At 42.2% G+C, this 27,710-nt stretch overlaps 1 protein-coding gene and 1 long non-coding RNA gene across 5 annotated transcripts in view; one reads left to right on the top strand and one right to left on the bottom strand.

Moving 5' to 3' along the window:
• The window catches only part of LOC120100914 (uncharacterized), a 49,630-nt gene extending 35,692 nt beyond the window's left edge, over window positions 1-13,938 (bottom strand). Inside the window, exon 1 of the long non-coding RNA XR_005501202.2 lies at window positions 13,803-13,938. This is a non-coding gene — a long non-coding RNA (uncharacterized LOC120100914). The remainder of the gene's footprint in view (window positions 1-13,802) is intronic.
• Window positions 13,939-13,963: 25 nt separating this feature from the next.
• The window catches only part of Ahcyl1 (adenosylhomocysteinase-like 1), a 34,436-nt gene continuing 20,689 nt past the window's right edge, over window positions 13,964-27,710 (top strand). The window contains exon 1 of one of the 4 annotated variants that reach the window (XM_008761405.4): window positions 13,964-14,368. In XM_008761405.4, coding sequence (XP_008759627.2) covers window positions 14,249-14,368 — 120 coding nt within the window. In that variant the 5' untranslated portion in view covers window positions 13,964-14,248. The other 3 variants (XM_039102707.2, XM_006233166.5, NM_001108561.1) reach the window with 3 other exon arrangements.

Raw genomic sequence — 27,710 nt, 5'->3', positions numbered from 1 at the left:
AAAAAGAAGGGCACTGGGGGGTGGGGAGGTCTAGGATATAGTTCAGTTGGTAGTATGCCTGTCTAGCACGAACAGGGCCCTGGGTTTGATTCAGAGCACCACATCAACCAGGCATAGCATCACATGCCTGTAATCCCATCACTTGGGAGGTAGAGGCAGGAGGATCAGAAGTTCAAAGTCATCCTAGTCTACAAAGTTCAAATGAGACCATGAGGATAGAACAAACACAATGATTAGTGTCCCTTATAAGAAGAGACCCCTGGCTGGAGGGATGGCTCATCAGTTAAAAGCACTGGCCACTTCTCCAGAGGACCCAGGTTCAACAGCCAGCACCCACATAGCAACTCACACTTGCCTGTAACTCCAGTTCTAGTGCTTCTGACAACCTCACACAGGCATACATGTAGGCTAAATACCAATGAACATAAAATAAAAATAAATTGTATATTTTTTTAAAAAAGAGACCCCAGAGTTTTCTCCATCATGCAAAGCAAAAACAAGAAGGAAACCAAGTGCAAGCCAGGAAGAGGGTACTTTCTTTGGAGAGCCTTCTAATCCTGATCTTGGGCTTCCCAGTCTCCGAAACTTAAAGATCGATGTATGTCATTTAGTCACTCAATTGATGATATTTTGTTTGTTAGCTTAAAATGAGTAAAACAGTATCTAAGTTTCCACCCTGGGAAACTAGAAAATACCAAATTAAATATAGAGTAAGCAGATGAAAAGATTTAGTAAAAGTGAGAGGGAGGTTACGTCAATGAAATTGAAAACAGAAAATATACATGGAGAAATCAGTGAGAGGAAGAGCTGGTTGTTTGAAAAGATCATAAACCTCACACACCCAGACCAACCTACTATAGTGAATGAACGTTTATGAAAACCCTAGAGTTAACCTCATAACTAAATTGAGGAACGAGAAGCTTCCCACTAAAATGAGGAACAAGTCAGGGTATCCTCTCTCCTCATTCTCTTTCAGCATTAAACTAGAAGTTCTAGCTAATTAAAAAAAAGAAACAGAAAAACATTCAAAGGTATTCATAGTAGCAAGGAAAGTGTTCTGTACAACACTACAATGGCATATACATATCACCATCCATTTCTGAAATGCATATCCAACACCAAAATGAGTCCTAACTTCAGCTGCAGACTTATAGCAATAGTGGTGTGCTACTGTGAGCTCACTGTACTCACTACTCTTCTCATTCCTGTGACAGAAATACCTGGAAGAACCAGCTTACAAGAAAGACTTATTTTAGTACATGGTTTCAGAGGGCTGGAGAAGCATGTGACAGTATCACCTTACTTTATGGAGGAAACAGAAAGATGAAAAGAGTGCACCTAAGGACCCACACCTATTGTCCTGTTTCTTCTCGTTAGGATTTAGTTCCTAACACTTTTCAGAACCTCCCAAAATGGGTTGGGCTTGGGCTAGGCCCTAACATATAAACTTGTGTGAACATCTGAAATTCAAAACAAAACACTCATCAACTGGAATAAATGTGGCACTCTGGTGGGCCATGGCGGTGGAGACTGCATAAGGGGAGGGCAGGGGCTTTATGGGAGATCTCCTGTCCTTGGCCACAGTGGGAGTCAGTTTCTCCTTCTACCATGGGAATTCAGAGGACGAAACCCAGGTTGTCAGGCTTGGCAGCAAGTGTTCTTACCTGCTAAGCCACCTCGCCTGCTCCTGTTCCATTTTTCTGTGACACGAAAGTAGCTCTGGAAGTGAATCTGGCTTTAAATTTAGTATGAAGTCGAATTGATGTGCATGTGTATAAATAGGAGATCTGTGTAACCACCATAGTCACTGCACAGCCACCACTCCAGGACTCTTTCCTGCCTTCTCTTATAGTCTTGTACAGGTTTTTGGTATGCATGTAAACTTTCACTTATTAGGGATAGTTATCTGCAAATGCACTTGATAGGTCATATTGACTTGTGTGTTTTGTTTAATAAAAAGTTACCCAGTGTTTCCGGTGGCTGGGGTCATTTTTGCATTCCCAGCAGCAGTGTGTGAGGGCTCAGCATATGAGTGCATGCTAGACATGGTTTGGCATTTTCATTTTAGTCGTTCTAATATTTGTGTCATTATTCTATCAAGGTTTTAATCTGTATTTTCCTCATGACTAATGATGTCAAACATCTTCGTTGTTCATATATTCTTTAGTAAGCTGTCTGCTTACTTCTGAGTCAGTTTTGATGGGATTGTTTGCTTTCTTATTGTCTGATTTTGAGAATTCTTTACATAATCTTTTTATAAAAGGATGCATCTATTGGTATGTGTGTGTGTGTATCTGTGTGCATTTATGTGCACATGTATAGGCCAGAAGAGGGTTTAGAATACCTAGAATTGAAGTTACGGGTAGTAATAAGCTGCCATTTGGTGGTGGGAACCAAACTCAGATCCTCTGCAAAAGCAGTGCAATATCTTTGGTCTAGATGATAGAGTTGTGTGTGGGGTTGGCATCAAGACAAACAGCAAATAGTTTTTCTCAACCTTCTGTGCATCTGCATATATTTTAGGTTGAATGGGTCTTTTAAAGGGTTTTGATCGAAACCGCTGTAGTGGTTTGAGTAAGACTGGCCCCCATCGGCTCATATATTTGAATATTAAGTCATTAAGGAGTGGTACCATTTGAGAAGGACAAGAAAGTGTGGCCTTGTTGGAGGAAGTGTATCACTGGGGATGGGCTTTCAGTTTTCAGATATCGAAGCCAGGTCTGATTCTCTCTCTTCCTGAGGCCTGTAGATCAGGTTATAGCTCTCAGCTTCTGATCCAGTGCCATGTGTACGGCCGTGCTCCACACCATGATAAGGGACTAAACCTCTGAAACTGTAAGACAGCTCCCACTTAAATGCTTTCTTTTATAAGAGTTGCCTTGCTCATGACTTGTCGTCACAGCAATAGAATAGTGACTAAAACAACAAAGTTAAATTATCAATTTGGAGAGCAATCTATTGAATCTTCAAATCTCCAAAATGATATTTTAAACCTCCTGCGATTTTTTTCTTTCAATGTTTTGTAGTTTTCCACATCTAGTTCCTGGACTTGTTCTAGGAGCTCTATGTGGAAATATTACATTATTTGCTATTCTAGGTGGAACTTCTGCTTTAACTTTCACTCTCCAACTTTAATTGCTGGTGTATAAAAATACGATTGATGACAGGTATTCTGCAAACATCTCAGAGATGTTTCCTGGATTCTGAGTTGGTCACATTTTCTGGTTTGTGAACTGGATATGACTTTATGATTTACTTCTGAATCCAACACAAGATGGAGTTGTATAATCTCAGTGGAAACAGATTGTTGTCCTCTCGCTGTCTTTTTTGCTGATTGTGAAAATAGTCTTCCCAGATGACCAGTGTTTCAGAGATTGATGCAACACATGCTTACATTTTCCTACAGCTTCATTATCGACTTGATCTGTTTTTCTTCTGTTTTGTTGCCACACCCATGCCAAAATCTACAAACCAGGGCAGCCAAGACGACCAAGCAGTTCGCAACTGTGAGGAGTCCCAGGCATGCCTGTTTCCTTTTTTTTCCAGAAAAATACAAAATGCATCCTGGCATGTGGCATATGCTAATATTGCTAATACTTCAGGAGGATTGCTAGGAGCTTAAGGCAAGCCTAAACTATAGAAAGAGTCCATGTCTCAAAACCTACCTCACAAAAACAACAACAAAACAAACAAACAAAAACACCTACTACCACCACCAGCATAACAAAAAACACGTGAACTGAGTAACGGGGGAACAGCATGGCCTGTGACTGGTCTTTCTGGTTAAGGAAAGCAGAAAAAGAGGGAACTTCCGCAAAGAAGGGTTGGGCAGAAAGTTAGCTGTTCACTCGTCCCATTATAGAGCACTACTGTTTATTCAGTAGGATAAGAGATATGTAAACACGCTAAAATTCATGTGGAACCTCTTACTTACCAAACAGAGGTAATGCACACTCATTGTGGAAATTTTTAGGATATGGTAAAAAGCAAACATGAGAAACCGTGTGACCTGTAATCTGGTCAGAGAAGATAAGCTCTTGCTTTTTCTCTATATAAATAAACAATTTCATGTTTGCTCACAAAGTAGGCTACACTGTGATGCTTTTTAAAAAGTTAAAACTTTTCAGGTAGTAAAGTTATCACATATGTCATTAATTACTGTCACCTTTTATATAGCTGTCCCAAATTTTTAGTCACTTGAATTTTTCTTCTGCTTTTGGGAATATAAGAGGGATGAGTAATTACACACACTTATTGCAGTAGAAAAACCTGATTGAGAAATCAACTATATCTAGTTTTCTTGGCTGTGGACTCTTCAGAAAGGAATGTTAAGTATTTCCCCCAGATCCTCCCAGGAGAGTGGCCAGGACTTCAAGTCTGGTAAGTCAAAGAGGTTGTGAGGTAGCTTTTTAGTTAGGAAGTTGGTTTACCTAGGGCAGTGGCTTCCAGCACCTGGCAGAGGGTCAGAGACCATGAGTGACCACAGATGTCAGACACTGAGACCCAGAAGGGTCCCTTTCCCCTTCCAGAGGTTGGCAAAACCTGGTATGCAGATGGCTGTGAGGACCTGGAAGAAAGACTTTTCAGTGGCTAGTCACTTGGGCAGGGCACGAATGATGAGTGGGTGTGAAAAATTCTGCTAATTAAGGGCATCCCACAGGTAGCCATGGAGCAGCCATTAACTGCCTGAACTCCTCCAAACCAGAACCAGCTGTCCAGTTCTGCTTTAGGATTTCTGCTTCAGTTTACATTTAGAAAAATCAAATGAGTCACGAGGAAGACCCCTTAATAATATTGCTAGCTAACTAAATAACTAAATAACTGTGAACCAGGTTTGGAGTCAGATTTAAACACATTTCAAAAAAACAAAGAATATGATAATTTCTTTCCTGCCAACTGTCACAAAGCTATTCCTTGCTATATGCCATGCCATGATGAACACTATGATTTAATGTTCATCCATGGTCCCTGACAGTTCACCTCTGATATCTTCTTGGCTCCTAAGGAGTGGCAAAGTCTGTTGGGTTAGCCAATCTATGGCTTAAACCCTGGACCAAGGATCCTGAACTGGGCTAAAGCAGAAATGGCAGGATATTCTGGCCCTAGCTCCCGCTCAAATGTGCTTTATAGCTCATAGAATGTTTCTTCACCCTCCTAACCTTCAACCTTCTATCTGTAAAGTTCTGTCAACCAAAGGTCTTTGCCACATGGCAGTACTTAGTCTACAGAAAGTTTAGACAGACACATGTCCACAGAAGGTAGAAACAGCTCTTATGTGTTTCAGTCAAACCAGATGTTGTGGACCTGTTCCTAGACAAACCATGAATTTGGCACTTCTGCATTTCCACTCTTGCTATCCCGTCCATTCAGTATGGATACCCCTCACTACATTTTCAAGTCCAACTCACCCTTTAAGACTCAACAAAACAACTATCACAAGGCTGCCTCTCTCTCTCCCATGGGAATCCATCTTTCTTTCTTCTTCAACAGGCATCTAATAGCAGTGAGTAGCCATCTGGATACATTTTGCAAGCTCCCTGAAGGCAGAGGTTGTGCTTTATTATCTGTGCACCCCACCACCAGGACTCGGCTCAAAGTTCTGAGAGTTATTATCAGCCAAATGTAGAACTAAAATTGGGACCTAGACTTAGGTTTGGATGCAATTCCAGACTATTTCAAGCCCCAGAATGGGTGGGGCAATGAAAGGAATGCTGGGACTGGGAGGGAGATAAGACTTCTGAATAAGAGTGTGTCCTGGGCTTCAGTGCATGCCCACCAACTCAATACCTCCTTGTCTGGGCCCTACAAGAACAAGGAAACGCTGTGTCCTCAGGACTCTCTTTAAGTTGACCCTGGGGCCTTCCAGGGACCTCATTTCACCCATCCCATCCCTGTGATCCTACAAATAAGGCAAAGGCCTAAGTAGGGCTGCAGAAAATGATTAGAGGAATTTTGGGAACAGGCCAATGTTCAAGCTCCTGGTCTCTGGCTTGAGCTATGTACTTGCTCTTAGCCCAAAATGTTGTTGACCCTTTGTCGGGACTCTGGAGTGTAGAAGTGGCATGAGCTCATGCTGGAGGCCTGGGAGCTCTGTTCTCACCACTGCAGAATGGGACAAGTGATGAGGGTGGGGATGAGGGAGGTTAACTCTTCTCCTAGGGAAGAGACTGGGGCTGCATTGGGATGATGGAGTCTGCAATTGTTCAAGAGCTGCATAGGCAGAACCTTTTGTCATTGTGGGCAGGAAGAGAATTACCACCTTCGGGGTAGAGAGGTGTGAAGGCTAACCTTGGAAATCCAGACTGGCATAATGAGTTAGGAGGGTGAAATGGTTAATGGTTTGTTGAAAAACAGGGAGAGTCCCTCCTCTAGGGGCCCAGCTGGCTGCAAAGCCAGGAGCAGAGACTCCGAGGGTGATGCAATGGGGCCCGCCCTGTACACCAGAGAGGGTAAGGAAGGCTGACTCCCACCCAGCAGCAGACTCCACAATACCAGCAGACAACTCCTCTCTCCTCTGGCCCCAAGAAAACAGCCACACGGTGGGTGGGACCTTGCAGGTAGAAAAGGCCCTGTTTGCTTGAGCTGTGAGAAATTGCAGCTTCTGCCTACCGTATTCCATCCAACTTCTAAGCCTTTCTAGTCAAGCAAGCCTTTCCATTAGCCCCACCACACATGTTCTGGAGTCTATTCATCAGGATAGCTAACTGGTCTAGCCAACCATTCTCCATTCGACTCCAGGACTAGACTTGCAGTCTTAAGGAAAGGTAACAGGCAGAGGGTGAAGGACTCAGGACTGTGGGAGGCACAGTCTCTGATCCTGGCAAGCTGGCACTCCCACCCTGTTAGCCTTTTCACTATCATACTGGGAGAGGGTATATTCTGGGTAGAAAACTCACTCGGGCTTCAAGGGTGGGCAAGCTTTCCTGAATTCAAGAGTTTGCCTGCTGTTCCCTTCCCACCTTTGAAACTGACACGGTCTCCTGAGAAATAGTTCTCAGCATGAGGCAGGAGAGAGAAGACAAACTGACCTCTATGATAATATATTGGGGGACCCAGATTTTCTGACAATGTTCTGATGTAACTCTAAAGCCCCATAAGGACTGTGTCTGGTTTGTTTTCTGTGGGATCCCCGGCACATCTTCTGTCCTAAGTCAAAAGTTATTAAAGTGACTTACCAGGCAGAAGCTGAAGTCCAAGTGCAGTTTCACAATTTCTGCTATTATCGTAAACTCCGCAACACACACACACACACACACACACACACACACACACACACCACAGAGGCACAGAAAAAATACACTAAGTAGCACAACAAACTATCAGACCTGATGCCACAGCAGTATTTACAAACCTTGGCTACCTTTCTGGCCTTGTCTTTAGAAGGTGGCAGTTTCGGGCACTGAGGAGCTTCGTCAGGATCTTTGCTCCAGGCCATCATTTAAGGACGTTTCCAGAGGCTGCTGGACACACAGTGGCCAGGCTCAGGACCCAGTTTGAAGCAGAGAAGTGACAGTTACCCATGGCTCAGGCAGTTTCAGTTTCCCCTATCAGAAAAGCACAATTCACTTGCAAACATGTGCTCTGTATGAGCACAGACCATCAATTCCAGCTGCAGGCTACCCTTATTCTTGGAATTCTGGAAGACAAGGCATAGACAGAATTCCAAATTCTCAGCAGCTCCTTTAAAACCTCCAATTATTTTGAGGAGGGACTTACATCTTAGTAACTTATGTTTGAATAAATTACTTTTTTTTTTTTTGGTTCTTTTTTTTGGAGCTGGGGACCGAACCCAGGGCCTTGCGCTTCCTAGGCAAGCGCTCTACCACTGAGCTAAATCCCCAACCCCGAATAAATTACTTTTTGTAATGTTCTCCAAGCTTTCTTGCATTTGTTATCTGATTGGATTAAGTCATCACAAGCCCTAGGTGGAGAGCTATATCTTGTTTTGCATGGGGAAAGAGATCTAGAAAGATCTAAGATCCCTGTGGCCAAGTTGGGGGCATAGTCAAGATTTGAGCCCTCATCTCCACCCACCCAGAATCCTGGTACACACACACACACACACACACACAGAGAGAGAGAGAGAGACAGACAGACAGACAGACAGACAGACAGACAGAGACAGAGACAGAGAGACGGAGACGGAGACGGAGAGAGACAGAGAGACAGAGAGAGACAGATACAGACAGAGACAGAGTCAGCCATCAGAAGTTCTCAAGTCCTCAGCACAGAATCTCAGATGCCCTCAGGCAAGGCGGTCCTTAATCCAGTACCTTAGATAAACTATCACTATTGGCAGGAACAAGGCTCTCTGCCATTTACATTTTGTTCCCTTTCTCTGTGCTGTGATCCAGCTTTGTCTGTTTTGCTTGAAAGCCAATCACACCCTCTCCAACTCCTCACTCCCAAATACGAAATTCAATTGCAGTGAGTTGGAAACGACTCAAAATGCCCAGTAACAGAAACAAAACAAAACAGTTAAAGTCTTAAGGTGACGGATGAAATGTCTGAGCAGCATAAGCAATGGCAAGGATGTGAAGTGTCTCTGCGCATGGTAACAAGTTTTTGAAATACTGTAATTCAAACAGAGCAGAACCCACAATTGCAGGCACTTACCAAACACAGGTGTGCAAATGAGCATCTACAAATTAATAAGAAGAGAATGAACGGAGAAGTACGGATGAAAGGTTTTCTCCTTGTAGGTCTGCCCTGTAATGTTCAGATAATAACTAGTAATAACAATTTCCTAGTGCACATGGCAAATATGATTATCTTAATAAGCAGAGAGGGAGCTGTGAAGGAAGAAGAATTCTTGCTAGAGTTGCTGAAATAGAAGAACCAGAGTCTGGGTAAGGGGGTACTCAGACAGCACAATGTGAAACAGGAAGCAGGATTCTTATATGGCCCTGCCCCTGGTGATCTGGAGGACTGCTTCAAGGGGACTGACACAACACATCAAAAAACATGTCAATGGTGCCTCTAAGAGCTGTGCAACAACCAGGGCAGAAAGAGGACGAGGGTTTTCCTCTTTCTAGTATTGCCCGCAGCTCACATCACTACAACTATGAGGCCCTGTCTTAGGGTTTCTATAGCTGTGAAGAGACTCTATGACCAAGGCAACTCTTATAAAGGCAACACTTAATTGGGGCTGGCTTACAGACTCAGAAGTTCAGCCCATTATCATGAAGGCAGAAGCATGGCAGTGTCCAGGCAGGTATGGTGTAGGAGGAACTGAGAGTTCTACTGCATTCAGGAGAAGACTGATTCTTCTGCAGTGGGAGGGGCCTCAAAGTCCACCCCTACAGTGACACACTGCCTCCAACAAGGCCACACCTCCTAATGGTATCACTCCCTACGGGCCAAGCATTTTCAAACTACCACAGGCCCTTAAAGTAAGGTCTGCTGACAAGAAGCAAAAGGCCTACAGAACAAGTATAGTCTTTCTTAGGTAAGGTCCCAGGCTAGATGGGGGTACAGAAGCACAAACAAAGCTTCTCTAAGACTCAGGGACAGCGCTCTCCACAAACACATTAAAGTCAACATATTTCAAGCTGATCAGCCTCTCCAAGAAGGCTCACTTTTCCTCCTTTGTTCTCCAAATTGGTGATTACCAGCACTACCCATCATGGTGCAACAGGCCATATTGGATCTGTCTCTAGCTTCAGCCTTTACTCTGTGCTTCTGTAGCTTTATGTCCTAAACACAGTAAAAGAGTGACAGTTTCCATGGCATGATAAGCTGTCTCAATGCCCCGCTTTTCCTAAGGCTGTGTCTTCAGCCTGGATTCTGTTCTCAATCATAGCCATCTGTTTACTATCAAGACAGCACATGTAGCATCTCTGGCTGTGAATCCCTTTCCGTTCATCCGCTGAGACCCACAGAACCTGTACCCAGCTAAAAGCCAGTGCCTTAGCCTATTATTTTCTCAAGCCACTGTTCCTACTATATCTCCAGCATCCAGTACAGTGATGGAACTTAAAACCTAGTTAACCCTACGTTCTGAGAACTGTGTCGCTGGGCAGTTTCAGCACTGTGTGAGCGTCATGCAGTATACCTTCAAAGATTGTAGGTCATACAGCCCTACACACAATGTGTATAGCACACCCATTGCATCTGGCTGTACAGCATGTTACTGTTGCTGAATACTGAAAGAGGCTGTAGAAAAATGGTAAATACTTTAAGAACATAAACATATCAAGAGGTATGTTTATTAGCATCACCATAAACCTTTGTGGAATGTGCAGTGCTAAAACTACTACAGTAGCTTTGTCACAGGATTATAGGAATAGTTTGATATCATTAGAATCTTGTTTGAGTTTGATTTTAGTCTTGGTTTGCTTTATATTATAATAAAGAACATGACCAAAAAGTAATTTTCAGAGGAAAGGGTTTCAGCATAAATGTCCTAGTCACAGCCCATTCATTATAAAGCAACCTAGGGGCAGGAACTGAAGCACAAGCTATGAGTGCTGCTTCCTGGCTTGTTCCCCATTACTTGCTCACTTAGCATTCTTATACCACCTAGGACCACCTGCTTAGTTATGTGGCTGCCTGCACTGGGCTAGGCTCCCCACATCAACCATCAGTCAAGAAAATGCTCCCACAGACATGGCTACAAGCAATCAGGCATTTGCTCAGTTGAGGTACTGATCTCAGATAACTCCAGCTTGTATCAAGTTGACAAAAATCTAACCAAGTTTTGGTGTCGTTGACTTTGTTGAGACAGGGTCTCACTACATATCCCATGCTAGCCTCAAACTCACATTGTAGGCTCAGATTGGTCTTGAAGTCTTGGTAATTCTCCTGCCTCAGCCTCCTGACTATTTGGACTACAGATGTGTGTACCCGTGTGTGACTCCATAATAATCCCATGGAACCACTGTTGTATGTAATATGTGGCATTTGCCAAATCATCATGACTTTGTTTTATAAATAAAGAATAAATTAATTTTGGGGTAGACTAAGTATTTTTGACTAAGCATAGCAAGCCCATGTGAGACATTGCAACACTTTTAGTCATGTGATCTTCTGATTCATCTTTGTCCTTCAGCTACCCCTTTCTAGGGCAGGATTCTCTCTGATCTCCAGACCTTTGGAAAACTTTCTACCACCACTTACAACTAGTAGTATTGTCCTTAGATCCCTCCTCTTCACAAACACTGGCACAGGGATGGTTCTCTAGTCTGGGTGCCTTTGTGGTGTCCTGAGGATGTAGCTTGCTTGATAGCACAGGTAGTGTCAGGTGAGGGAACAGGCAAAGACAAGCCATGTCTTGGCATCCAGAAGTGGCAGTTTCCAGTTGAGTCATGTGAGACTGTCTCGGGATTGGGCATGAGGTAGGCAGCATGCAGTGTTTCTCACGGATGATATGCTGCCAAACTCTTTGACTGGGTAAGCACTTTGATTTCCAGCCTCCACCTGGGGAGATGATGGCCACCATGGCCTTCTGCAGTAGCTGGTTTTCAGGAACGCCATGACCTTAGGCTGGATTCTATCACAGAGACCTATTGCCTCTCTAGCATCACAGGGGTGCCCTTTTTACCTTTAGACTAAGCATCCTTGTCCATCTCCCCTAAGACCTCCTGTCCAGTAAGGCACACTGGTAAGTGGAACCACTTGCTGGTCTCTATCTTGACCTAAGTCATACAATAAAGTTCTATTCTAAGTCTGGTCCAGTGAACCTGAAACTAGGACAATCCTCTATTTCCTGACTCTGAAGGAGTATAAGAGATGTATAGTCTTCAATCTCCAGGAAGCTCACAGCCTGGAGACCAAAATGTGCAGAGAAAGTACAAAGAACCTGGAGAAAAAAATTGTTTTAAAAAATCAAATCCAAAATATAGATATGCCAGTGCTTGAAAAATGATTTGTCTCAAGACACATATTTTTTTTAATTCAGGGGAGAGTTCCTAGCTGATTTCTAAAGACTCAGCTGAATTGAATCCAGGGGCTCCAATAATAGTTTGAACAAAATCAAAAAGATGAAAGCTCCTGAGTGGGCCAGTTGTGGTTCCCAGGCCCCAGTTCTAAAGAGAAAGGGCCTGCCTGGCCCTGTATGGCTGAGCTTAGTGTTCTGGTTTCTTCTCTTTGTCCCCTTTGGCCATAGAATTCCCAAGGAGAGAAATCTGACTGCTCTGAAGAGTGGGCACATGAGAGAATGCTAACATTTTAAGACATCGTGATCCTTCGAGGTACTTCAACAGCCCTCTTCAAACATCCACAGGTTTCTCATAGCAAGAATTCAGTGGTTCCAGAAACCTTGAGCACTGGAATATTGGGGGAGGGGTAGTGTCTTTTAAGACCACTTTTTTCTTGATGAAGTTGAGTCTTTAAAACCTGGTAAGGTCAGGAATGGTGGCACAGGGTAAGAGATCAAGGCCAGCCTGGGTTACATAGTGAGACCCTATCACAAACAACCTACAACCCAGTGAGGTGATGGATATAAAAGAATGGACTTAGAGAAGAAATTAGGGGAAAGGTCCTCAGGAAGACTTACTCCCAGCATAGTAGAGAAGAATCTGGCTTCTTTGAGTCCACCCAAGAGAGAAGGGTAAAGCAAAGGAATGAAAAAAGAGTCGCAGGAGGCAGCTAGATGTGTAGTGTACTAGAGAGCTTGAGGGAGATTGTGGCCGCTGAGAAATCCCAATGGTGAGATGGCTGAAATCTCTTTTCGGAACATTTCAGAAAATGTAATTGAAGACTGTTTGCTGTGTGATGTAACCTCTCCCCTGCGACCCACAAAACTTCATTAAAAGTTCTGCTACATGTTATAGCCTCATTTTTGTGGTCTAGGGGTGAGAGTTGGAAAGAGAAAGGGGCCGATTTGACTATAAGAGCTAAAGAAACAGTAAGACTGGAATAGTGAATAAAATTTCGGATGAGGCAGCAGACTAGGGCCAAAGGTGACCATGAAAACCTAAGTCCCCTCAGTAATTCACAGAAATCCTGGGGACAGCATTGTACTTTCCACAGGACATAGGAATTGGAGCCAATGTCATCTGAATGGCTTTCAAAGGATAAGATACCTCAGTTGACCCCAGCTTACAAACAGGCTTTCCCTTCTCAAATGGATGAGTTCTTGGAAACATAAATATGCCACATACACCTCTATCATCCCAGGGCCTTTAACGGGAGACTGTACACAGTAGAACCCAGAGACTGTGCTAGTCCAAACTGAATGCCCTGCACTTGCACACTCACTGCAAGTGGAGCTGGCAGGGAAAGACTACTGCCTAGAGAGTGCGTGGAGCAAGAGAACAGATTTGGCTGTGGCTTTTTCTCAATCTGCCCTGTTCTCTGCCCTCTGATCCACCCATCAACCTTATCTTAATGACCTCTTCACATCAGCACTGCAGCCCTTAGAAGGTCTTGTAAACAGACAAGGCCCAGGAGGAGATGGTGATGGAGGTCATAAAGGGTTGTGTAGAAACCAGACTACTCTCAGCTTGTTCTGCCCCCTGTGAAGTCAAAAAGCAAACACTGTCCCCTGGAAATAGGCTTCTGGTCCAAAGGGCCCAGGGTGTGTGTGGGCCGCCAGTGAGTAGTGAGTAGGTCTCCAACACTGAATTTTCCCATGGAGGGCCGGAAAATGCGTCCGATAGAATTCTGGCTTATGCTCCCAAGTATTGCTTTTGATATGCCATCTTCCCGATTCCCGACGCCCTTTCACCTCCGCATTCCGAGGTCTCCTGGGGAATTGGCAGTCCCAAGACCCTCAGTCTTGTGGCATCTTTATAGGAACCACACAGGGCTCAACAGGGCTGATGGCACCACCTGGCGGCAGACAAGGTACAACTACTCACCCTTGGAAGCTAATCATCCCGGAGCAGGAAAGGAGGGGCGGTTCCTGCGGCCCGGTCTAGCGTGATGACGTCACTAGAGCGCGCCATTTCTCCCCGCCTCTTTCCCCACCCTCCTTGGTGCTGCCAGTACTTGACGTGGCGTCTCCGCCCTCTACCCTTACTTTGCGTGCGTGCTTGCGTGTGGCGGAGGTGGCTGCGCGGGCAGGTCGGAGCTGCGTGCTGTTGCTTCTGGTTCTTCTGTGGCCGCCGTCGCTGTCCGGCAGGCTTGGGTTGAGAAGCCGACAAGGCGCGCGGGTCACAGCCCTTCGGAAGCCCAAGGAGCTCGGCGCGGGGCCTGGCGGGAAGGCGGGCGAGCGCGTGGCCCAGGGCGCCGCGCGGACGGGCGGGCGCCCGTGAGGGGAAGAGGCGGGGGCGGCGGGTTAGCCGCGGGCCGGGCCGGCCGGGGGATGTCGATGCCTGACGCGATGCCGCTGCCCGGTGTCGGGGAGGAGCTGAAACAGGCCAAGGAGATCGAGGACGCCGAGAAGTACTCCTTCATGGCCACGGTCACCAAGGCTCCCAAGAAGGTGCGGGGGCTCTGGGTGGCGGCGAGGGCCCTCGCGGAAGGGGCGCGAGCAAGCCCCGGGCCCGGACTCGGGTAGTTCGGGACTTCGGGCTAAGGTTTGGGGTGCTCAGGACCATTGACACGATAAAGGGGGTGGCCGGTGAGCGGCGATGGGCCTATCTAGAGCCAAAGAGGCCGCTCTGACCTCGCTTTTCTTTGTCCCTCGGCCGGAGTCCTCCTGGATCTTTCTGAAGCCCGACAGGGCCAGGCCTTAAATTCGCGACAGACTTTTCCTGGATGGAGGAGGGCCTTGAAGACGAGATTGGGAGGGGGTGAACGACTCATCTGACCTGTCCAGGGGATGAGGGTGTGCAGGAAATTTCCCCTCAGGTGAGTGGGGGAAATCAGGCAGCGCTTTTTCAAGGCATCTCTTGGGGAAGAATTGGCTGTTTCACCAACAACTGCGTGATAGCTTAGAGGCAAGAGGAAAGAACTATATGAACTGGTTTGTGCAGCTGAAGGTTCTAAAAGCAACAAGAGATTGAAGGGCAAAATGATACTCTCCTTTCAGTCTTCCACTTGTTAGGAAGTATGAGAGAAAGGAAAATTTAGAGGTTGGTGACAGTAGACACTGACATGGATGCGGGCTGATCCCAGTCATGTGAATAGATCACTTAGACATCCCTCCAGAAAGAAGCTTGGGTGGGTTGGAGAGGTGGGTGGTAAGAAATGATTGCTCATTCTTTACTGCACTTACTGAAGCAGAACAAGTTCAGCCTATTGTGCTGAGGGTTGAGCTCAAAGGACATCCTTGTACTGCTCTTGGAAAAGGTGATCCAAGGAGGACTGAGTCTAACCAGCTCTCTCAGTGGTGGGATTGGGATCCCCAGTGCTTTCTGTCAAACATTCTCTGACCTTCCTCTAGCCTGGTACCCAATTAGCAGTCTACCAACAGCAAGAGGTGACCTTTCTGAAATATTTCCCTCTTGTTTAAAGTCATTTCAAAGCTCATCCTACCTATGGTATTTGTGGGGTTCAGGGATGATATAAATTCAGCAGAGCAAGGTTTGCAGAGATAGTTAATCCCCAAGGTTCCTGCACCTGAACTAGTTAGGCTGCTCTCAGTGCCTGAGAGAACTTTATTTTCCTCCAGGAAACTAATTGGTCTCAGAAAAAGAAGTCATCACTGTGTTTTAGCTCTGCTTTCTCACACAATTGAGATTGTTACCAAGAACACCTTTAAAGGGTTTATAGAAGATCCCTTGATCCTAAGGGATCCAGTTGACCTCATTTTTAGTGCTCTCATTCTCCTGACTGCTTTGTTGGAGAAGTGACCTTTTGCAGTCTGCACTATTTGAATACAAAGTTAGAGTTCTTACAAGCAAAATACTTTCGTGCAGTACCTTGGATGACTTAAGGGAAAGAATTGGAAACCCTGATAGCTGAATCCCCCTGACTCTTATTTATCTCTTACCATAAGCCCACCTTTTGTCTAACTACTCCAGAGAGTATTGGTCATTTTTATTGTTCCTTTTTTTCTTTCAGTGTAACTATATTCTTGCAAGTCAATATTGATAAGCCAAAATCTGTATTATACATTGTAAACTCATAGAGGCAAGGACTCTCATTTACCAGTGTACATATGGGGCCTAGTTCTGTACCTTGCATATAGTACTTAAGCATATAGTACTTAATTGTTAATTGCCAATCTAGATAACCAGTAGCTGAGATGCTAAATGCCAACACCAGTAAATATCTCTTTTTCTTTTCTTCTTTCTGAGAGGAATATCACAAATGAGTATTATTGTGAAGCCAAGTGCTAATGACTTTAGAGACTCATTTTCCATTAGCTAAAATAAGCAAGTCTCTGCCAGGAGTGTGGGAAGACCCTGTTGTAAATTTCCATTTGCTAGTATATGTGTCCTCATGTTATTAATCTTGTTCTTTGAGTTTTGTTGTGTGGTACGTACATTGTACTTGTATTAAAATGCATTACGATGACTAATTACCTTCCCTTAATGATGGTGATAGGAGGCATTTATTTAGTTAATGGGCCAGTTGAGGACTAGTCAAGGTCATGTAGTAAATTCTGGGTAACTGGTTTTGGTTTTTTATTCCCTCTCAGAATTTCAGCTCCTAGACGTTATGACTTCGGTCACTTTGAACCTCTTCCATGTGTAATGTGATAAAGTATGGAAAAGGTGAGGAGGGTGCAGGAGAACTTGGCTTGGTACTGAATAGTGTGAGAAAAGGGTCTCTTTAAAATGGCGCAGTCTTCATCCAAAAGGATCCCAGTTTGACTCTAAACTGGGTAATCTTTGGATCATTCCCATTCCTGGGGCCCCTCTGGAACTCAGGATATTCCTAGGGTCATAGGTGACTTTAATGCTTCTCAATCGGGTCAGATTCTAGTATGCTTTTCTTGCCAGGTTTTAATTATTGTTTGCTTTGTTTGAGGTACAGTATATGCCCATCGAGCAAAAGCATTTCTTATTCTCCCAACTATAATGATGCCCAATTTTGTATTCTTGGATGGCTACTCCAGTGCTAAGGGTATTACAGGGCTTGCTAGTTTGATTCAAGACTTGAATATTTGTCAGTCAAGAAGCCAACTACTATTAATCAGTATCCCCTTAAGTGAATAACTCATGTGCCTCAGTTTCTGCATTTGCCTAATTAATGTCTGTTTTTTGGAACTTGAAAGACATTTGAAAGTTAAGATAGCAACAGCAATTGGATTTTTGGGGGGGGGGGTTGGGTTTTTTTTTTTTTTTCTTTTTCTTTTTCTTAGAGTTGGGGACCGAACCCAGGGCCTTGCACTTGCTAGGCAAGCGCTCTACCACTGAGCTAAATCCCCAACCCCAACAGCAATTGTTTTAAAGTATATTTTATTCCCTCCTTAAAATTTTTAGTACATTAACTTATGGAGGGAGGATATGTGTGCATGGAGGAGTCAGGATAATTTACATGAGTCTATTCTTTCCTTCTGTCTTGTGGGTCCAGGCGATCAAACACAGATTGTCAGGCTTGCAGCAACTGTCTTTACCTGCTGAGCATCTTGCTGGCCCTGTCCCCTCTTTTCAGTGAGCATTTGTTGTGACTTGTAGGGGGTCATAAATGCCATATACTGGGAAGATAAAACTTAAGAAATAATGAAAAAATGTTGTTAACCTTGAAGGCTAAGATCATTAGTGATACAGGTTATCATAAGCAATTCCATAAACATCCTCACACCTAGAGAACATGAAAAGATAGTAGTCTTGTCCCATAGTAGACATGAGAAATAATGGAAGACATTTTTTCTTGACTGAGAATTATGGAGGCAGTTTTCATGGGACCACATTGATTGCTGTGCTATAACTTACATGATAAAGCTTATTCACAACTTATAAGTGCTTTCAGGAAGTATGTTTGTCAGGAAAGCCTGAAGTGAGAAGCACTCCTTTAGTAGTAAGGAGAAGTGTACCACAACTGAAGGAGAACACTGTTAAATGTTGGCAGTTACTCAAAACAAATCTGCTACATTGTTGTAGTGCAGACAGTAACTGTCTTTGGAGCTTCAGAGACTGACAGTGTGTCAGATTGTTGGTTTTCCATAAATAAACCCCCATGTCTAATTTATTGATGAAATCTCCTTTGATGGTTAGGTTTCTCTAAATATCTCTTTCTTTCAGAATTTCTTTCACAATATTACTCTTTCTCTGAGTTTCTGCCATCTCAGAAGGAAGGACACAGGACTCTGCTGAGTGGCATATTAACATTTAGCCTTTTACTGCTTAGTTGCTATTTAATCAGATTGTTAATGTTATCTTGAAGATGTAGAAGTTTATTTTAAATTTTTAAAATGTAAACCTTCGTCTGTGTTTCTAAGTCTAGAAGAGGTGACTACATACAGAGCACGTGTAGAAGGCAGAGAATTAGAATCGTCTCACTTTGGCCTGTCTGAGGAATTGCCTTTTAGTTGCTGCATTAGACTATGCATAATGCATAATCTTTTGAGCCTCAATCTTTGAAGAATTTCATGAAACAATTGTTTCTGTCCTTAGAAAAATTCAGAGGAGCACAAAAATGCATATTTACTTCTAGAGGGTTTAATAGGGCTGCCTGAAACCCATTCATAGATCCTGACTTTAAAACCTTGCTTTAAGTAGACAGCCTCCTAAGCCTAGTATCTCTCTTCTTTACAGATCTAGAATCTGCTTTAAAAAAAAAAATGTTTGTTTCTAGCTTGCACTTTGTGTTTGTGGTGTGGAATAAAGCTGGGGCTGGTGGTATTGTTACCCTCCTCTTTGGGACTCATTATTGCCTTGAGAGTATTACTCAGAAACTTTTATACACAGAAACCAGATTTTCACCAACACTGGGTAAGTGTCTCTGCTCACTTTTCTTCATAGGAAACTGTACTTTTCAAACTTTTTAATACTGAACTGATAAAATATGAACCTTATCATTTGATTTCTCTAGATAGAGCTTATTGAAGTCAAGGACCATGCTTCACACAAATAGAGTCTGACACACAGTACTGTTAATGAATGTTTATTAAGTCAAATACTGGGAAGTGATTGTCCCCAGGAGAAAATAAGTTGGACTCATGTGGTGACTGACTTGCTTTCCTTTTTTATTGCCAGAACTGTTATGAACTTATACCTCCCTTATAATGGATAAGGCAGTAACTAAGGGACTGCAGGAGAGAGCGTAATGAGAGTTTCCACTCATTTAGTACATCTCTTTCTAATGTAGGCAGGGGAAGGGAAGGGAAGGGGAGGGAAGGGAAGGGAAGGGAAGGGAAGAATACACACTCCATGGCCGCCTCATTTATTAGCTTAGTAGCATAGAAACATAAAGCAGTCAGCCTAGCGCCATCCTTACATGTAATAAAGGAGGCAATTTGAAATTCTCACCATTGGAGCAAACATTTTAAGCACTAGGGACCCTCTGCTCAAGGTTGAAACTGGTATCTTGGATTTAAGAAACTTTGTCCCCAGGGAGTTGCAAGTTTGAGAAATAATGAAAAGTTGAACAGCTGGATTTGGAATGTATGGTAGGGCCCTGACAATATTAACAGCCTTGCTAGCAATGCTGAGCAAATTTCCCAGCTTTCATACTGTATAATGCTGGGTGTCCATTCAGCTGAACCGAAAGCTGAATTTGACGCCCAACAATTTGATGCTCACTTGTCTTTGAAGCATACCTCTAGAATTACAGTCTTCTGGAAATGGGCCAACGCTGTCCTAACCATGAACTTCTGGTCCTAGTTGGCATTAAATTTTGTGATGTTTACGTAAAATGTGTGACTTTGGCAAGATTCGAGGGAAAGGGAGACTTTCAAAATTCCCTGTTTCGAAAAGTGAAATAAGTGCTTTGTAGAGATGGCAGATACATGCAGTTACTCTGGTAACAGATTCAGTTTTCTGTTCGTGTCCAGGTGGTTCCAGCTTCTAATTCAGTACTTGAGTTTTTAGTGCCAGCATCAGTTCCAGACTTTTTAGCAAGCAAGACAGGAAGATTCCCAGTGTTGGCTTAATATGAAGAGAGTGGCCCAGCTGGCTTGTTGTGCTGGACTTGATGAATTGTGAATCTTAATTACACTGATCAATACAGTGGCCTTGGTAACAGCCTTGTAGCTGCTGTAGAATCTGTTTGCTTCAGGGTTGTAACAGAAAGAGACTTAGTTGATCAGGGACATCATGTTCTCACTGTAATAAGCTGTAGGCTAAGTCCAAGGAAAAACAAATCCTGGAGGGGCTGACCTCACTACACCCCTTCTCCAGTATTTCCCAGGAGGAAACATTACTCTGGAGGTGGTTTCTGTTCTTATTTGCCAGTTGGGAGTAAATCAAGGTTAACAAAAACTTGGTTCTTAGTGTAAGTGGGGTAAAGGATGCTTCCAGGTTCTAAAGGGTACATGGAAAACATTTGGATTGAGAAGTCCTTGTCTGCGGTTTGTAATTGGGAATGGGTGATTGATAAAACTAATCTTAGCCCTTGCATTTTCCTATTTGGGGAATATGGATTCATAATTATGCACATTCTTTTCTGATTCCATAGAGGGGCTTAGCTGAAAACTGGGCATGATTGGAATTAGAGCATATTGCCAGTTTTTGCTAAATTTGAACTAAACCACGTTTAAAAAATAAATAAACAAAATCCTTCTGTCTTCTTTAGATAGATCCTCATCTTCTCCTAACTCTTTATGAATCTCTCATATGCATGGCCTGTGCTAACAAGTGTAGTTGGTATTAAAGGTAGCTTCTCCACTTCCTTTCGCTTGTTTTAATTGAGGGAAAAGCATACCTAACCCACTTATTTACTGCATTTTTTGAGGCGCTTTGTCAAGAGCCTGGCAAACTCAGTGTAATTGTTTGCTTTTTTGGGTCCTCCTTAAATTGATTATTAAATCAGTACCTTTCCTGGGGTTGGAATGTGAAAGATAACTGTCACAAAGGGAGTTTTTTCAGAATATTTATTATCTGGGCTCTAAATTAGACATACTTATTCACGGTAGGAGAGGACATGAAGATAGGGCACCTGGTGGAGAATGGGTTGGCATTTTGAATGACCAAGCTGCCAAAAATTATTTTGAAATTAAATATTGGGGTAGGATTACAGTCACTATCTATGTAAGTGACCCATCTCCCAAGGAAGAAACCTTGCACACCATGTAAGAGATCAGAAAAATAACTTCCTGCTACTTTTCTCACGTATTTGGAGTGAGTCTGAAGCAGAAGTCAAGTTTGAGTAATTCCTGTCATAGGACCTGTGCTAGACACAACTACAGATAAGTCCTACAGATTCCCATGAGATTATTTAGGTCATTTAAATTTACTACAGATTCCCTTACCCATTGGAGCATTCTTAGAACTGTGCACATATTCCAGAGAGAGAGAAAAATAAAAACAGTAAATGATCTAAATAGAAGGAAAATTCGTTAATTTGAAGCCTGTCCTTGGACCCTGGCTACCTAAGCACCTGGAATGATTGCTTATCTAGAATTAAGGATGTGTTAGGGTCAATGAAAGCCCTTAGCTGTGTTCTTTGGACTTTATCTCCTAAACAGTCTTTATCAAAACAGGAAGGCCATTTACGACAGAGTGCTGGAGGGTATCTATAGGAAAAATAGGGAACACCGGGCCTCTCTCTAAGCTAGTACTATTTCTCGAGTCTAAATTTTTTTTGAAATACTAAGTATAATTCTAACACATTGTACATACACTTACCTCTAGTTTCTGGGTAGTCAAGTAAAGAGTTTAAACTTGTTGGTTTATATTATAAACTCTTAGACTGAAAATAATAGTATTCTAAAGATTTTGAGAAACATCTTGGTGAAATTCTGACTTCGGAAGAAAAGCACAGATTGGTATAGTTAAAGATTGCAGAGTTGTGGGTTTAAAGAATGGACGGAAGCATGTGCTGGGGAGGGAAGACAGGCCTTAGAAAGTTGATAAGCTCATGAGCTATGGTACCATCTAACGCTGGTGTTAATGTGGCTCTGGTGTTTGACGGGAAAGAATGGCCAGGCCTCCTCCTCAGGATAAGTGCTGCAGGAACAGGGGTGGAACTCCTTTGGGGTACTGAAAAAGAACTCAGTAGGTAGGCATGTCCATTTGAGACTGGATCCTAAGCTGACCTTAGGATCACCATAGCCCAAATGTTCCTTTACTTGAAGGAAATTCTTAGGGGATTGCTTAAATAATAATTTAAGCTTTTGAGAACTTTCCATGCCCATATTGAAAGACTGCCAAATAAGGGGTATTAGAAGAGTGTTCCAAGTTAACTTTGTATGTAGACTTGGCTCCCATTAACAGAACCTCATCCCTTCCTAGAGAAGTCAGGAGGCTCTACCTGGTTCCAGTTCTAACTGCTTTCTTGTGGGAAAACAGGAAGCATGCAGTTAACAAAAGGATATTTCATGGTTTGCTTAGTAATGCATTAAAACTTCAGAGATTTAATCATATGCCTGTTATCTTCACTTACTGGTTGGAGTGGCTTAGCAGTTATGAGCATTCATTCCCTGCCTTCCCAGAGGACTAGAGTCTCATTCCCAGTGCTAAGTCAAACAGCTCACAACTGCCAGTAACTCCAGATCCAAGGGATCCAAGGCCCACAACTGTTCATACACAGAAAAATAAAAATAAATATAAATATTTTTAAATAACCAAAGGAACTTTAAACCTCACTTTCTGGGGCTTTTAAAATCTATTTTACAGTTCTATTCAACCTGTAACCTAATACTCCAGGTTTTTTTCTTCATTTATTTCAGCTTTCTAAAGATATAATGGGCAAAATTAAATGTACTCAAAGAGTACAATGTTATATACTGTGGTGTTTGTTCAGGCTATCAAAAGATGACTGTGATCAAGCCAGTTAACATAACTATTTCTTCAGTTACCTTTTGTAAAAAATTCAGCACACTGCTAGCCACGCTGTTGCGCATCCCTGCAGCTCTCCAGAAAGTATTCCCCCCCTAAGCAGCAGTTTTCAACCTCTGGGTCCAACAGCTGCATATCAGATATTGACATTAAGAGTTGTAACAGTAGCAAAATTAATTATGACATAGCAGTGAAAATAATTTTATGGTTGGAGGTCACTGCAACATGAGGAAATGTATTAAAGTGTTGCAGCATTAGGGAGGTTAAGAATAGACCTACTAGGTCTGTTCATTTTAGGACATCAGAATTGTGTCTTTTTGTTCTCTCAACCCTGGGACCTAACTACCTTTTCCCCCATATGAGTTTGGCTTTTTAGATTCTACATATGAGATCACTTAATAAATACTTAACATGCCTAACATAGTAATGAAACCAAGATTTATTAATCACATATCCTGTTATTTAAAAGTAGATGATTTCAATAAAAGTAATAGCCGGAGTTGGGGATTTAGCTCAGTGGTAGAGTGCTTGCCTAGGAAGCGCAAGGCCCTGGGTTCGGTCCCCAGCTCCGGGGGGGAAAAAAAAAGTAATAGCCTTATAATAACTTTGTAGATATGGTTCTGTAGCATTGTGATATTAGGAAGTAAGAATTCATTAGTGACATTTATTTTAATAAACTACATTTATTTTAACCTTAACCAAATTAAATATAATTCTTAAAGATTTATTTATTCATGTATTTTATGTCTAAAAGTGCTTTGTCTCCACACACACCTGGAATGGGAATCCAGTCCCATTACAGATAGTTGTGAGCCATCATGTAGTTTCTGGTAATCAAACTTGAGGTCTCTGTGAGACAGGGTCTCATTATGTAATTCTGACTGGAACTTGATTTGTAGTCCAGACTGTCCTGTGACTCACAAAGATCTGCCTGCTTCTGCCTTCCCAGTGATTAAAGGTCTATGCCAGCATGGCCAACAGTGTAACTTTTTATATTGTGAAGATTTAACTTTGCTGGGTCTTTCTAACATATTCCGCGATTGAAAGTGACTTTCACAGGGTGCTTTTTGAGTGTTTTACTACAAACATAAAAGGAATCTTTTCAATTTCAGGGACTGCTCTCTATACTAAATGTTAGCATTTTAGAGAAAAGTTTCCTTGTCACCATTTAGCAGTAAATTTTTTTAAAATACACTTCTGCTGCATATTTTAAAGTATGGTACCTCCTGAAAATACTCAATGAGTTTCTCAGGTAAACCCTCTTCCCATAAACATACAAATCAATAGTCAGTTTTAACCACACCGAATTGGAATCTTCCCTATACTAATACAGATAGTTGAGATATAAATAGGAAATTATTTAGTAAGTGGTCCGCATTGGATTACCCATACATTGTCTACACTGTAACAAGGAAGCAAGACTCAGAGGAGAGCTTTAACCTGTGGGGCTTGAATTTAAACCCTGCCCTTCTGCACATTAGCATCTCAATAATATCAGGGCATTAGCAACATAAAACAACTTCCTTCCTTTTTTCCTTTCTTCCATCCTTCCTTTCCCCTGTCTTTCACTTATTGTAAAAATGTATGTTGCTTTCCCTGGAACTCACAATTGTTCTGGAATTATTCTCAGCCTTTCTGCAACCACAGTCTTGAGTAGACTAACCCTTGAAACAGTTGGGGACTGCTTTCCCCACTTAGCTCCAAAAGAAGAAATGCTACTGAGCTTGTGGCTTGTTTGGGATTTTTGTTTTTAGTTTTTGTTCTTTTACATTTCATTGTCAAGTTGCCTTAGCAAATCATGTAACCCCAACTACTTCCCATCCTGTTTTTGCAACTGTGAACATGCAACCCTTAGATAATGCTGTTTTTTTTTTTTTAAATAACAAATTGTTTTGTAAACCATAGCCATTAATCTGAGACAGACAATGAAAGTAAAAATGTCAAGGAAATCTGGGTATTTAGGATCTTATTACTTATTGGATTTTATTTCTTTATATGTATGTATGTATGTATGTATGTATGTATGTATGTATGTATGTATGTGAGTGGGTGGATATGCATGTAGAAGTCAGAGGACTGCTTGTAGGAGGAATTGGTTCTCTCCACCATATTTGTCCCAGGATTGAACTCTGCTCTGTCACACTTGTTAGCATTCACTATTTCCTGCTGAGCCCTATCACCACCCTGATATTAATAATTTTATTGTTTAATACAGTAATACATGTTGCTTTTAAACTTCTTTTCTCATCAACTTTAAGTAAAAATTCAAATCTAGTACTCCCTGTGTTGTGAGGCTGGTTCTTTGTATATCGGGAGTTCTTTAAAAATTGAAAATTGCTTAGATTACTGATATCCCAACAATGTTACTTATTGAGAAAATAGCTCTTCTTAAACAAAATTCAATGTGTATTTTGATTTGCTGTGCAGTATTAGCAAGAAAACTTGATCTTTGTGCTCCTGTGCATACCACTGGTTAGAAAACAACAAAAGACCAGGGACTCAGGAAAACCCGAATTTACACATGCTGGTCCGTCTGGACTGTAGATGTGTGGCATATTTAGCATTACTCATCCTAGAGTAATCAGTAGGGCTTTCACTCTATCATTTCAAGTTAAAAACATGTAGCCCAGCTATAGGATAACATTGTGAAAGGTCCCATCGGCTCCTTTAGAAGTAATTGTTACATAGTTACTAGGTAACTTGGGCTCCTGGAAGTCAGGTTTATTTCATATTTTGACAGCTTGAGTCTATAAGTTTATGAGAAGCAACTAATGGATGGCAACTTTAAAAAAAAAAAGTGATGTAGGTCCTGTCTTGTTAGCCCTCAATACATGAGTTCTTATCAACATGATGGCCACATATCGGTAGCTGCTTACAGGTCTGCCACCTAAACACTGGTTGGCAGACTCTGTTTCCTCATCTCAGGTAGACAGACGGAGTCTAGCCTTCCCAAATGCTGCGTTGACTCAGCATGATCCACTGACTCACTGAACAAATGCATGAATTTAAAATGTAATTGGTTTTTAAACCTCACATAAGCTGTACTTCAGGCCAAGGAAGAAAAATTTGCTTTTAACTGTTACCTTCCTCTTGTTGGGTTAAGATATTATCCAATGGGGCCAGAGAACCAAGTGAGCAGGCATCTCTTTAAGTCTATCCACTATTTGTTTGCTTCCTGTTAAGTTTTCCTCCCATAGACATTTGTGTGAAGTGTACAGATAGGCCTGTTTGTAAGCAATTGACAAGTTTTCCTCTAAAAAATAAGAGCATGTCCACCTAGCTTGCAGTAGGATATGTCTGTTTAACTTAAAGGTGCTATTTAGCATCATTGGCATAGAGGGAAAGGTGAATATAGTAAACTAACTTGGTCTTTCCCAGGCTAGCCTGGGATTTGTGATCCTCCTGCCTCAGCTGGAATGGATCATAGGTGTGTGCTACTGGCCTGACTTTTAATACAAGCTCTATGAATCTAAACAAAGTGACTTCCAACAAGGAACAGAATATGCAGAATATTTTAGCTTGATACCTTTTGATAAAGTAAGAGAAGGAAAATGAGAAGGTATACATGTATTTGCTGGAAGAAAGCCAACATAAAAACCTACAGAAACCACTGAAAATAGAGTGGAGGGAAGTGAGATTCTGGATACAAGTGTAAAGCTTAAATCATTTCTATTTTATAGTCAAGGTAAGATTTAATAGATGAGGGGAAAATGAAATCTTAAAAATCTTTAGAAACACAAATGAGTTCAACCAGCACAGGAAATCTAAGCTAATGTATCAAATTGGTTGTGCAGGCTTCCAGTAAACAGTACTTCGACTGTATATCCTTCCTGAAATGTGTATTTCCATGTGTACATGCCGTGGCACAGTGTGGAGGTCACAGGACAGCCATGGGTGTCTGTCCTCACTTTCCACTTTGCTTGAGACAATGTTATTTGTTCACTGCTTCCTGGGCTGTGAGCCTATCGTGCCTCTAACTCACATAAAGGTGAAAGGACAAGACACACAAACAAACATCACAACAGTAAAACAGCTCAGTGTGTTTCTTTGATGTCCACTGTACTCTATGGCATACGCATGCCGGGCATCATTCACAGTAGTGAGAAATAAAATGTTTTCAAATGTGAAAAGTGACTAGTCTTTTTGTTTTGTTTTGTTGGGGTTTTTTTTTTGTTTTGTTGGGGTTTTTGTTTTTGTTTTGTTGAGACACAGTCTCACTATATAGCTCTGGCTCTTGTGGAACCTGCTATGTACACCAGACAGGTCCCAAACCCACAGAGATTTATCCGCCTCTGTCTCCCAAGTGCTGAGATTAAAGACGTGCACCTCTACACCCAACCTATTCTTAAATTTTATAATGCCATTGAGATTTGGTAGGAGAGTATCTTAATTCTTTATTCTAGATGAATTCCAAAGAATTTATTAGAATTTTCATGTTTGTACCCTTTTTTGCCTCTATTATATGAAAGTATGCACACACACACAGAGACAGATATACATATACATATATATATATATATATATCTTTTGAAGTTTTTTTTTCCTGTGTTAAGAACGATAAGTTTGGGGAGATGAAAGCCCCAGTAGTGGTGCTGGGTGAGTGGTACTAAAGTAAGGATATGTTCTATGGAACAGGAGTCTGCAGTCACTAGTGCTAGTTTTCTCTTAAAATCTAGAGCTGCCAGTAGTTGCATGTTAGGAGAGGGTAGGCTAGCATGGTATGAGGGTAAGGCAGTTAGGCTAAGAAGACATGGAAAGTTGGTCTGAATGTGTTTTACATTATGTTGTAAATTGTGTTTTTTAGAAGATTAGGAAGGATACCTCTGTGCTACTTCAACACCTCCTTCAAAGCACAGAATAAAAAGTCACTAACTTGCTATTTTTACCTTTGGTTGGCAGCTGCTTGGTTGACTGCAGGTCTTAGGGAGACAGTAGAGACCAGTGAAGTTATCTCTTGAAGAAAACGTGTAGAGGCTGGTGATAAAAAAGCACTTT

The sequence above is a fragment of the Rattus norvegicus genome, chromosome 2 (assembly GCF_036323735.1).
Source record: "Rattus norvegicus strain BN/NHsdMcwi chromosome 2, GRCr8, whole genome shotgun sequence".
Lineage (NCBI taxonomy): Eukaryota > Metazoa > Chordata > Mammalia > Rodentia > Muridae > Rattus > Rattus norvegicus.
Note: the sequence above shows the minus strand (reverse complement) of the source record. Positions and strands in the feature narration are given on the sequence as shown.